This window comes from Vigna unguiculata, chromosome 5 (genome assembly GCF_037176805.1).
Source record: "Vigna unguiculata cultivar grain cowpea cultivar isolate G323 ecotype 2 chromosome 5, ASM3717680v1, whole genome shotgun sequence".
Lineage (NCBI taxonomy): Eukaryota > Viridiplantae > Streptophyta > Magnoliopsida > Fabales > Fabaceae > Vigna > Vigna unguiculata.
Genome location: NC_140796.1, coordinates 55,241,456 through 55,253,424, shown reverse-complemented (window position 1 = coordinate 55,253,424; position 11,969 = coordinate 55,241,456). Strand labels below are relative to the sequence as shown.

Sequence of the window (11,969 nt, the reverse complement as noted above, 5' to 3'; positions counted from 1 at the left end):
GTTAACTCAAACATGTTTTCTTTTTCTTTTTTGAGAACGTTAGCACGTGACATCATGAATGTACTTTAAGAATTTTAGTTCTATTTATTAAATAACATGTAGAGCATTTTTTAACTTTTTCAGTGACATTAAGTTTTATTATTACATTAATTATATTAATTTATCATTTCTTAATAACTAACTTATTTTCTACATTTTTGTGCCTTAATATATATTCTTTCACCTATTATTTCTCTTTTTCTTAACCACACTTCTTCTACAAGACTAATCTGAAAATTGAGAAATAGCACAAAAAAACATATCCTCAATTTACGAGGGTCATCCAATAGCTGAAAGAAGTGATCCCTCAAACCCAAACCAGAATTCCCAAATCTAAATGTTTCAAAACAAGAAGACCTCACAATTCGGAGCATTTCTTTCTGTACCCCCCTTTTTCTTCCTGCACCCCCTAATTTTTGAAATTCCAATTTTGCCCTCAACCCACTAAAAATCCTAAAATTTTTCAATCTTATATTCTCTCCTCAGCTTTCCCTTTCTGCAGTCGCCGCACACCCCATTGACACCTTGCATCCCATCTTCTAGTGATGCCTTGCACGTCCTTTACCCATCACCTTGCATCTATTTTTGCAGCCTTTCGGTCTATCTATTTCTTGCTGGTGTGGAGTGCTGAAAAAGATCATATCAAAGGAGGAGGCGGACGTAGGAGGACACTGGAAAATCGAGTGCAAAAGAGAAGGACAACGCGCCACTTCTCCATCCACTCCTTATTCGTTGTTTCGTTCGGTAAAGAAGAATAGGTACATCGAACAATGGTCTGAGGTTATGGTTTTATAGTTTTTAGGTGGAAGTGGTTGTCAATGGCGAGAATGAGAGAAGAAAAGGCAATGCAAACCGGATTAGCTAATTTGGTATTCACTACCGGATTAACCAATCCGGTATGGGTTCTTGGGTCTGATAGTAAATATTGGATAAGTTCAGTTTGCACATATTTCTTTTCTCTGTTTGTTGATTTTATAGTTTAGGGTTCGATGTTTTAGTTGTCCATTGTTTTAGGTTTAGGGGAAAGTTAGTTTTCTTTATGTTATAATAATTTTTGTGTGTTGTTGTTACAATGGTTTTTCATGTGATGTTTTTGATATGACTATTTCCATACAGTGAAATGGCAAGGATAAGAGGTGTTGGCTCTACCTGTGTTGGAACCCACACAAATGGTACAAGATAAAGACCCACGACATTTGTTTATAGGAGGAATAGTGGTGAACCTCTAGATATTAACCCTGTTGCTACAACTCAAATGGTTGGTAATGGTAACAAGCATGAAGAAGGCTTTCTTGAGGCCATTAAACACCTCTCTATTGGTAAAATATGTTGACCACATGGTTTTTAAACTCTAGGAGGGTGAGGTAAGTAAACAAAAAATTTAGGTTGTTCTTAATTTGATGATGAATTGACGATTTATATAATGTATAACAATAATAAATGTGTAGGATCGGGACCAAAAACAATTCCTCGCACCTACTCAAATAGATCATCACGCGTAGCAAATATATCAATGTCATAAAATGTTCACTATAATCTCCTCCTCAAACATCATCTTCACTAATTAACATTTCAAATTCTTCCGTGTACAAATTTCGGTCAACTTCTTTTGATACTTTATTAAAAAACTATTCATGTCGAACATGTTAAACACTTTAAAAAAGAACAGACAAATTAGATAAAAAAAAATTGCATTGTTCTTAAGCATATTACATAATTATGTAGAAAACATCAAACAATAACGGATTGGGTAATCTGGTATACAACGCCATATCCGAAAGATCATACCAAATTACTTAATTCGATTTGTAGAAATATATACTAAATTATGTAATCCAGTATGTGTAATCAGATCCGAAAATATACCAATTTATGTAATTTGATACACATTTTTATATATCGAATTAGGTAATTTGTTATGATCTTCTGAATCCGATTATGCATACTACATTGTCTAATTCATTATTCTACCAACTTCACACTTCTAACTTTTATAATCCGATTCACGTTCATCCGGTAATTAATACTAGGATGCCTAATCCGGAAAAATTTAAAAACCTCAGGTAGCACCACTGCATGGCACCCCTAACAGAACCCTACATAACCCTACCAGAGAAGCTACTAAACCTATTAAAACATGCATACCTCTTTGTTGTTAAGATGAAAGGGAGATTGGTTGATTAGGAGCTGCTGCATGGAAAGAAGGGAACACGAAAACAAACTAAGACCAACAAGATCAACTGTTGGGACGAGATGTAGTGGAGAAGATGACAACGCCGGAAGCAAACCAAAAGCAAAAGAAGAATTTAATTTTTTTTTATTACAATTACATTTAAGAAGGACATATGCAGGATTTTATGACTTAGGGACTTCAGTAAGAAATAAGGGGGTGCAGAAAGAAATGCTCCACACTTGGATTCTGCATTAAAAGACTAAAAATCATAACTCAGAAAATTTTCTTCTCACAACACCACATTTTCTTTATGCACCCCCAAATTTTTTAAAGTACCCAATTTGCCATTTCGGTTTTATTAATTATCATCCAACTTTCATTATTGTCCCCTGTTGATGTTCTTATTTGTAATCTATCGATTTGAATATTGAATTTGAAAGTATTATTAAACGTGGAAGTTTTGTATGATGTTAAAGTTAGATTTAGGATATAGAATTTTCATTCTTTAAAGATTTTGAAAATTGAGATGAAATTGATTTTCTTATTTTACATCTGTAATTGTAATAGATTGAACTTTGAATAATAATTATTTCACGACTAAAATAATTACCTAAACCCTAAACCTTTAAAGAAAAATCCAAATAATACTCATTAATAAAAGAAATTCTATTTTGATTGTTTGCCATTTGCTCAACTTCCAAAGCCACCACAGAGAGGGGAAACTTTACGATGATCCCGAGTCAAGTGGAGAAAAAAAAGATTCATCACTATGTCATGAACCACAAACTAAACCGTTTAAAAAATTTATATATTTATATGAGTAAAATTTGAGCAGCCGAAGACAAGATATCCTAGTAAGTTACATGAAGAGTGCATGGGATTACAACAGAGAAGTTAGGATAATAAACCAATCTAAATAAATAACCAGAAAAAGTTTAAACTCAAGAACTTCTGCTCTGCAGCATCATTAGACTTAAAGAAAATTTTCACATATTTTGGCAATTACAAGGTTTAGGTTTTGGTTCAAGGTTGGTCCATTGTTCTGGCATGTGTTCAACAATGGATAGACCTAATTCAGAGAGTGTCCTGCATTAACATAAGTACATACCTAGTTCTTGAAATGGCCAGCAAGCCAAGTATGTAAAAGAAACTTGTCTTTGGCTGACATGGATCATCTCTGAGCTTCATCCGAAGAAGCTCCAACTGAAGTAGCTGCTATATTGCTCGTTGATCCGTTCTCATTGGGTGGAGGCACACCCCATTTGCCTTCAGACTCAAGAGGCTCAAACACATGAACTCCACCATCTGATAATCCTACAGCAAACTGATTTGGTTCTTGAGGATGTGCAGCAATAACAAGTGGTTGTACATTAGAACTGCACAGCATAGAAACCAACAATGCACTTAGTATTCAACTAGTACTGCAGAAACGATTGTCAGATAATATAAAACAAGCAAATTTCAAATACAGAATAATCTTCATAAAGAATCAATGAATCATATGTAATGTTAATTAGATCAGATTCACTTTAGAGTGACTTCCTTTTCCCATCTTTATAGAGTAAACAATAAAGAAGGTAAAACATTCATGTATTTTCCTTTGAGATCATTTATATAATAAGCATGAAATGATATTTGCATATGGGTCTGTAATTCCAGTGTATAGTTCAAATGAAAGTTCGTTTGGTCTGGAAGTTTGAAGAACTTGTATTTCCAAAGGATGTTGATAGCAAGAAAATGTAAAATGTTCACAACTTCAATGAGGTTTTGACTTTAAAAACAGATTAACTAGACGAAACAAGAATAAAAATTGAACTGCTTGGAATTTTCCATGACTTCAAACCCAGTTGCTTCAAAAGAAAACGAAAAATATCCCAAATTCACAGTTTCAAAACAAAATTTACCACAAAAGTTAAGATTGAGGAAAATGAAAGCCATTAATAAGTTGTGACAAGTATCATACTAAGTATTATAGAAGTCTATCAAACAAAGCATTACCTGACACTGGCTGAAAGATAAGCAGAAGGATTGATTCGACAACGTAATCTAAGGTTTGAAGCACTAAATACACAGACTGTTGCATCTAAGAAGCTGGCATATATGAGCTGGCTATCACATGAGAAAGTTGCATGTGATACTGGGGCTGCTGATTCTCGTGGGAACCACTACAGTTCACGTTTCAGACATTAGACTAGAATAAAATTGATTATTTATAGTTAACTGAAAACTGAATTTAATGAACTAACCTGCTTTAAACATTCTAGTTTTGTTGCTTCATAAATGGCAAGCTGAGTTTCATGTACAACCAAGAAGCGGATCTGATCCTGATGAAACTGTACACGGGTATCTGCCTGAGCTGGTGGAGTCCTCCCAGCAGGAAGTTGCAAGAATCTAGATTTCTGCTTTTCCCATCCATCAGTATTCCACACACAAAGCTGCACAACAGACATAAGACTTTTAATTCAACACAAAACCAGCTTTATAAGGTGAGGTTTGCACCCTATCCAATTATATATTATGAAATTGCCTTATCTGTAGTCGATATGGGATTCCAACACAATTTAATCATAGAAAACATAGAATTCAGAGAAAGACCTACAGGGGACAACTATTACCTGAGCATCTGCCCCAGATGAAACTAGCACATTCAGTACATGAGAAAAAGCAAGACCAGTTATTCTTTTAGTATGACCTTTGAGTTTACTTTTAACCTGCAAAGAAAAAAGAAAACACAGTAACACCTTATTACTCAGACAAAAGACTAAGCGGGAAATGTTTATGGGCAGCAATGATACCTCATCCACACGGACATTATATATTTGAATGGAAGAATCATCCATGCCTATAGCAATAATATTATTATCCTGAGGATGGAAAGCAAGAAATGTAGCTGCAGGTGGTGGGGGCATGAATGTTGTCATTGTCTGTACTTGGCCAAGAACATTGAAATTGGTTAGTTGTAAACCAAATAAAGTCTTGAATAATGACTATGGATAATAGCTCACCTTAAAAGTCATCATATTGAACAGAGAAATCTTCCCTCCTGATGCTGACATTACATAAGAATCATTTTTTGACAGAGCAAAGCAGGGAACGGCATCCTCAGTATTGCTATCAGTAATGTCATTAGTCATCAGAATGCCACTGGAAGGTTGCCACAACTGTGGCTGCACATTGGCAGTGGCCTGCAAAAATAAATATTATCAGAATAAAATTTCTATGCCGAATTGTATGACTAGAGAAGAGTGATGTCTGAAGAGTAATTTGCAGATTCCCACACCTTGCCGGTTGAATTACGATCACTTCGCTGCCATTTCCAGAGCAGATGAATGGCATTTGAAGCTAATGCTAGAATAGCATTACCTGAATTAGTATATATCAACCTAGATATCTGAAAGAACAAAGATGAAGATTAAATCAGAAACAACGTCAGTTTTGGAGGGAGTATCAGCTTACAAGCAGGAAATTTGAAGGTGGTCTTAACATAGTATTCATAAGTTAAATGAAATGAAGGACACATGATAGAACCCATGACTTTGATGGGTTGGAGGAGGTCCAATAGCAGAAATAAAGTTTGACTACAGAAAGGACCAGAAGACCAGCATAGGACTGTTACTGAGAGGAGAGAATTTAGTAAATGCGGCATAGAATATTTATTGTGAAATGGGGGAGTTAGCCCTGTTTCAGTCTGGTTTGTGTGCTGTAGTGTAAAGAAGTGCTGCCTCTGGATCTGTGTTTATTTTGTAAATAGTGTGCTGCTAGAATTCAATAAAATTTCATTATTCAGAGGTGGTGTTCAATAGTCACAATTGCCCAGTTGTTCTTTCATTTTGATTGGGGATGCAAGAAAGGGAGGGGAATGCAGGAATCATTAAAACCATGTTCATTGAAAAAGACAAATTCCAATGTAATTAAAATGCTATGAAAATTAATAAGGATATTTGATATGATCTACCACATGAAGATCTTTTAAGGACAAATACAGCAAGTAAATACATACCTTGTTCACTCTAACATTCTCAGGTAGCTTCAAGGATCTACATTGAGATGGTTCACTGATTTCAGTGAGCTTCCATATCTTTGATTTATCATTGGATTCTTCACTAATTCTAGGTTTAACATCACCCAAGTTTCGAGCATCCCCATTCTGATAAGTTGAAATTTACAGTGTTAATGATAAAAAAACCAATAGTAATGAAAATAAATATGCATTGCAACAATTGCAGTGAGATCCTTAATCAGCGGCATTGAAGTAAATAAGATCCTACTGATACAAAGACAAGATAACCAGACCATTGCAGTAATAGCTACAACAGATGAGGCCCTCTCTGCAAGTGCAGCACTGGTTGCTGCAGCAGCTGCTGCAGCAGCTGAAATTGGATTTATTGCAGGCTGCCACAAATATCATGTCAGACTAGGTTTAATTAACAAGAGAAAGGAAAGTATAACATCTATATAATTCTACCTTTGTCATGGCTTCTGACGTTCTAGATGTATCGTATAAAGAATTCTCTAATGTACGTAACACACGAATACCATCTCCATTGGCTAAGATTTTGATTCCATTCTCATTTGCAGAAACAGCTAAAAGAGCTCCATCCTTATTAAAACGGATACGCGGACTTGCCTAGAATTAAGATAACCCTAACAATTAGCAACTATTATCTCTAGATAATGGCTATCCAAATTGTAATAAAATAATGAACTTACAGGGAGACCACCATCAGCATCAACAGTTGTCAAAAGCTGAATATTGTCCATGTCCCAGAATTTAATGGAGAAATCATCACCTGCAGCCAAATATCGATTTTTGGTTGTATCAAATTGTACAACACCCAAAGATCGTTTCCGAAATCCTTGATAAGTCCTTTTCACAGCTCCTTCACTTTCATTCCACTCAACGATAGAGGATTCCCCCTCCTTACTCGTCCCACATGAAAAAAGTCTATAAAATACATTTAAGCCAAGGAAATGTTTTAGCAAAATTAGATCAAAACAGATAGTATAATCCAACAATAAAATAGGATTCAGATTTAGAGTGCAAGTAGCCATGGTTAGTATACAAACCTTGTACCATCAGCACTGTAGGCCATGGTTGTACACCAACGACCAGGAGCTTCATAATCAACACGAGATCCCAAATTATCATACAACCATGCTTTTATCTTTCCATCTAATGCCGTGGAAAAGATGAACTATAGCAGATAAAGTTTCAACAAGAAAACAAATTAGTACCATTGTCAAAGGATTTTCTATGGGGCACTCTACCTATACAGCTAAAGGAATCATATGGCAACAAACTCAACCAGCATTATCCCATTGGGTATCAAAGTCAACCTGTACCTGAATGTTTTCTTTATAATGTGGACAGACAGAATAAACTGGAGCCTCATGACCTTCAAAAGTATATTGTTTTGTACCCGAAGCAGCATCCCAAACCTTATATTGAATAACTTAATTAGACACATGTTATATTCACATCAGAAAACTAAGCTCAAGATTTGATAGACCTACCTTAATGGTCTTATCGTCACCACAGGTAATGACACATAGCTGCTTATTAGGGTGGGAAAATGCTAAATCATTAACTCCACCAACATGAGCATCAATCTGGTAAAGTTCAAGTAAACAATTACACAAAAGGGTCAATAAAACCTAAATTAAGCAAAAAGAACTCTTCATTATACAAGTGTTTGCATGTGCATATACCTCCAAATGCTGTCGAACTTCATCCCCACCGTGGTAAGAGTATATCTGAACAATGTGCCTTGAGTAAGCAACTCCTGCTCAACAGAAAAAATCGATAAATGAGAGAATCCTTTAGTCTGACAGTATACATTATTCACATTTACACAAAACTTGAAGACTTGAAAAGCTTTTACCAAATAAAGCCCCATCAGGACTCCAAATCACACGGTTGACAGAAACACCCGGATCTTTGACAAGAGCAGCCTGGATTGTTTATGATTAGTTATGTTTTCAATCATTGCAAACTCAACAATTCAATAAATAAGGCGAGAAAGGGCAACCTGAAAGGGCATTGAACAAGCACTAAGATCCCACACTTTAAAATTCCTCATCAGCAACCGCTCCCTGGAGCCCACTTCCCACAAAGCAATGTCCCCCACATTCGTGCCAACTAACACATTGCATCAAGAAAACAAAATTCAGTCAATTTCAAGCATGAATAGTTAATACGTGTAACTATAATCACGTAAACACTAATAAAAGGCCTTAAAAGTGTAACAGACCAAGAAGCAGTGTCTGTTGAACTGGATGAAAATCCATGCTCATAGGAGATGAGCCTTGATTCAGAGTTCGCATGACAGTCTTCGGCAAGTCGTCAGGTGCATTAAAAGCCTGAGCATGACTATGACCAGGAAATGTAGCTGACAGAACATTGACTGGCAGATTGACCTGCACAAAATAAACACAGATTCATAGCAGAAATGTGAAAGTTAATAACTTGCATTCCTGAGTTCCAAGATTCTATAGGATGTTTCAATAAATGAAACCAGATTACCTCATCTGATATTCCCATTGGTCTTGTTCTCTTAGAAACATGATCTGAATCACCAGACGGATAATCAACAGAAGGATTAGTTGGAGGGGTCCTAGGGTGCTTCAAAGCAGCTTAAAAGGCAATGAAACATCAGAGGTCAAAGATTACAAACCAAGCATAGCATCCTAAGTACAACTAGTCATCAAGAGTTAGAGAACAAAAGAAAGCAAAAGAATATAATACCCGGGATTGATGGTGCACCAAGACCTATAGCTCCACCAGAGACTGCAGGATGTGCTACAGTTGTTGGATTTGACATCCAACCAGCCAGGGGTGTTGGCACCGGTGTTGGAGTAGGTTGAAAAGGCTATACATGTGACAGAGTCCAGCATCATAAAAAGAACCAAAACAAAATAACATATCATACAACTCCTATGAAACCAAATCAGTTCAGTAGCCCACCCCATGTGCACCAAGAGGAGGAAATCCTCCAGCCTTCGGTAATGATCCCAGTAGTGGATTGCTAGCAGGGGATGGAGCCCGTGCACCATTAGGTTGTCCACACGAGTGATCCACGAAAAGTGTTTTTATATCTGGATTTGGCCGGGGATTCTTACAAAGTTGATGCTGCCAATTCAAGCTGAAATTTAATTTTGAAACAGGAAAATAAAAAGAAAAGAAAAAATCTCAGTTATCCCATCATAAAAGATTATCTTGTCAACTTTAAATAGTATTTACATTGCAAAAGCATATGCAGTAACCCATCTACATGCCAGAAGCTTTAAAGAAGGAACTAAACAGTCAAGTATTAGAGGATATAATAAAAACATTCTGTGAACAAAATTACAATGCTTCCACGTAAAAAGTGCAATAGGTTTCAACGGTCAGAATATTGGATAAGCATAGCATGAACATGTGTACGCTAAACAAAATAGAGATGTAAATATGGAAAACGGCAGATGACACCTCCTTCAATTGTAACTTTTATGCAGACATACCAAAAGCAATATCAGATATACAGTATATACCAATAAGTTATTACATGCAGAGCATAGAGTACAGTTGTATGTTTATTGAAATGATTTTAGACCTTCAAATTAATTACCTCTGATTGATGAGAGTCCGTAACCTTGAGTTTTTAAGGTTGGGAAATTGCAATTTATCTCGAAACAAGGGATTAGCCTCAATCAACTTTTTGAGCTCAACCAACATGATTGCCCTTGCAGACTTCGTATCACCATACTTGGACAATTGCTCGTTCTCCCTATAACAAGGAAATCACTTTCTGTCTTTTACATATGTTTTAAACCAATCTACCAATTATATCCATACCTAAAATTCTCCAATGTCAAAAGCTGTGTGATTTCCTTAAAAAGTTCTTCATTAAATGTGGCAAAGACTTTCAAATCCTTCACTAATATTTCCACAGCCTTGGACCGATCATGCCTACAAAATATAAATTAAAACAGCTGAAGTTCAATACTTAATATTGAGTCTCAACAGAATGCATCTGTAAACTGGTTGAGAACTTACTTATCTAGTGCCTCCAGGTACTTCTGCTTCCTTATCTCAAAAAATATCTTCATAGAATACCTATTGTCGTCTACTTTGGTGAAACCAGAGAGATACCTCTCAACCTCATCCCAATTACCATTGTGCACTTCATCTTCAAAATATTTCATGTTAAAGAAAAATCCAGACTCCTGCTCCAGTCTAATATTTAAAAATAATAATAATAATTGGTCAGATAATTATTGTGATAAAAACTAATCAACACAAGTAGAGATGACCAAAATAATAATAATAATAATAACGCCACAGAATTTAAATGGAACAAGCCCCACTTGTGAACAGTTTCTTTGAACTTTTCCTCATCCAGAAACTGCAGGATTAAGAACACCAACTCCCGACTGAGAGATGACATCGTAACTGCCTCGCCTTCGATCAGATAAGTACCAAAGTGAGCAACTATAAACTAGATCTGCGGACAAAAAAATTATTTAAAAAAAATGGGCGGTTAGAGAAATTGCACGCCGACCAGTCACGAGAAAACCAAACAAAAAATGCAGACAAGAAAATCAAGACCGGTAGTGTTTCATTTGACTAGCCCCAAGAAAACATTTAGGAAAGAAGAGCTTCTATGTCCAAAAAATCAACCAAAACAGAGCGGAGAAAGAAGGTTTTAGGGGAAAAAACAAAAGGGCACAAGAAATTGAGTGTATTCCATAAGATCAAAGCTAGAGAACGAAAGCGGCTTTAATCCCATAAGGGAATCCAAGATGCAAGAGAAAACATCATAAAGTGTTTTATAAAAGGAAAGAAAAAGAAGGAAAAGTCGAAATTAAAATACACATAAAAGCTACAGACTTTAAAACAGCAGATTCCGAAACTTGAAAGAGAGAGAAAGGGTTTCGAGAAGCTCTCACCTTCAAAACTCCGAGTCACATGGGAGGCAAGGTCTCCGAATATATAACGCACCACCACACCACACCAAGAGAGAAACCCAAAAGACCAGAACTTTCTCTCTCTTCTCTTCTTCTCCACTTTCTCTCTCTTGCAAGAAATGTCCAAATATACTCTCACTCACTCTCTATCTCTAATTACCAATCTCTCTCTATATATATATAGGACACATGAACTTGCTGAAATAGGTTATTTTATATAGGACGCGACAGGGAAGGGAGATGATAAGTCATCGTGCTTATTGTAACAAGTTATCATAATTCTCGATAAGCTATAAGAGAGCGACACTGACTTATATTTCAAGTTCAGTTGGATGTGGGCCCCACTAAGCCGGCTTAGTTTTGTCTAAATAATCGGCTAGAATCTGGAGCTGACAGCTGTCGTTTCGGCTTGTAGTAAAAGTTGGAGAGGGGTAATAGTTTCCCACATCTACACCTAGAGTTTTATGTCGAATATGAACCGTTCATCAAATTTCCACTGGACAGAGAAGGTCATTTGAGAGATCGTGGGGGTGAGAACAGAGCAAAAATGCTTGGGCGAAGGAGGGAATAAATTCAAGAAAGCCAGTTTTACTGGGTTCAGATCCCCCAAGTAACGACAAAGTTTCTCGGACGAGTCTCAGAAGTGTTTGGGCTCAGTGTTTGGAGAATATTACGGTTTCTGCCATGGAGGGATGGCACTTATTGTATCACGTGATACGGCGATACAGTTCATGATTGCGATACGATATTATGAGATGATACGATATTATGAGATGGAGTAAAGATTCGCAATATGAGAGTTAATAAAGTA

At 36.3% G+C, this 11,969-nt stretch overlaps 1 protein-coding gene and 1 long non-coding RNA gene across 3 annotated transcripts; one reads left to right on the top strand and one right to left on the bottom strand.

The window, feature by feature from the left end:
* Positions 1–218: 218 nt before the first annotated feature.
* Positions 219–2,733, top strand: LOC146886576 (uncharacterized). The gene is made up of 2 exons (XR_014995233.1): positions 219–797; positions 1,156–2,733. It is a non-coding gene; the product is annotated as an uncharacterized LOC146886576 (long non-coding RNA).
* Positions 2,734–2,999: 266 nt separating this feature from the next.
* LOC114184855 (topless-related protein 1) lies at positions 3,000–11,399 on the bottom strand. Of its 2 annotated transcripts, none has more exons than XM_028072202.2 (26): positions 11,141–11,399; positions 10,559–10,695; positions 10,248–10,427; positions 10,047–10,160; positions 9,820–9,978; positions 9,177–9,354; positions 8,958–9,081; positions 8,736–8,845; positions 8,464–8,629; positions 8,242–8,351; positions 8,095–8,164; positions 7,922–7,995; positions 7,727–7,822; positions 7,556–7,651; positions 7,280–7,407; positions 6,923–7,157; positions 6,678–6,839; positions 6,506–6,604; positions 6,213–6,359; positions 5,493–5,603; positions 5,218–5,397; positions 5,008–5,136; positions 4,828–4,923; positions 4,459–4,647; positions 4,211–4,377; positions 3,000–3,588 (listed from the first exon to the last, which is right to left on the bottom strand). In XM_028072202.2, exons 2-26 carry the CDS (start codon positions 10,636–10,638, stop codon positions 3,384–3,386), a joined length of 3,405 nt encoding a protein of 1,134 aa, XP_027928003.2. In that variant the 5' UTR covers positions 10,639–10,695; positions 11,141–11,399; the 3' UTR covers positions 3,000–3,383. The 2 variants fall into 2 exon arrangements, with proteins under 2 accessions (XP_027928003.2, XP_027928004.2); XM_028072203.2 differs by having other exon boundaries at positions 8,736–8,779.
* Positions 11,400–11,969: the final 570 nt, after the last annotated feature.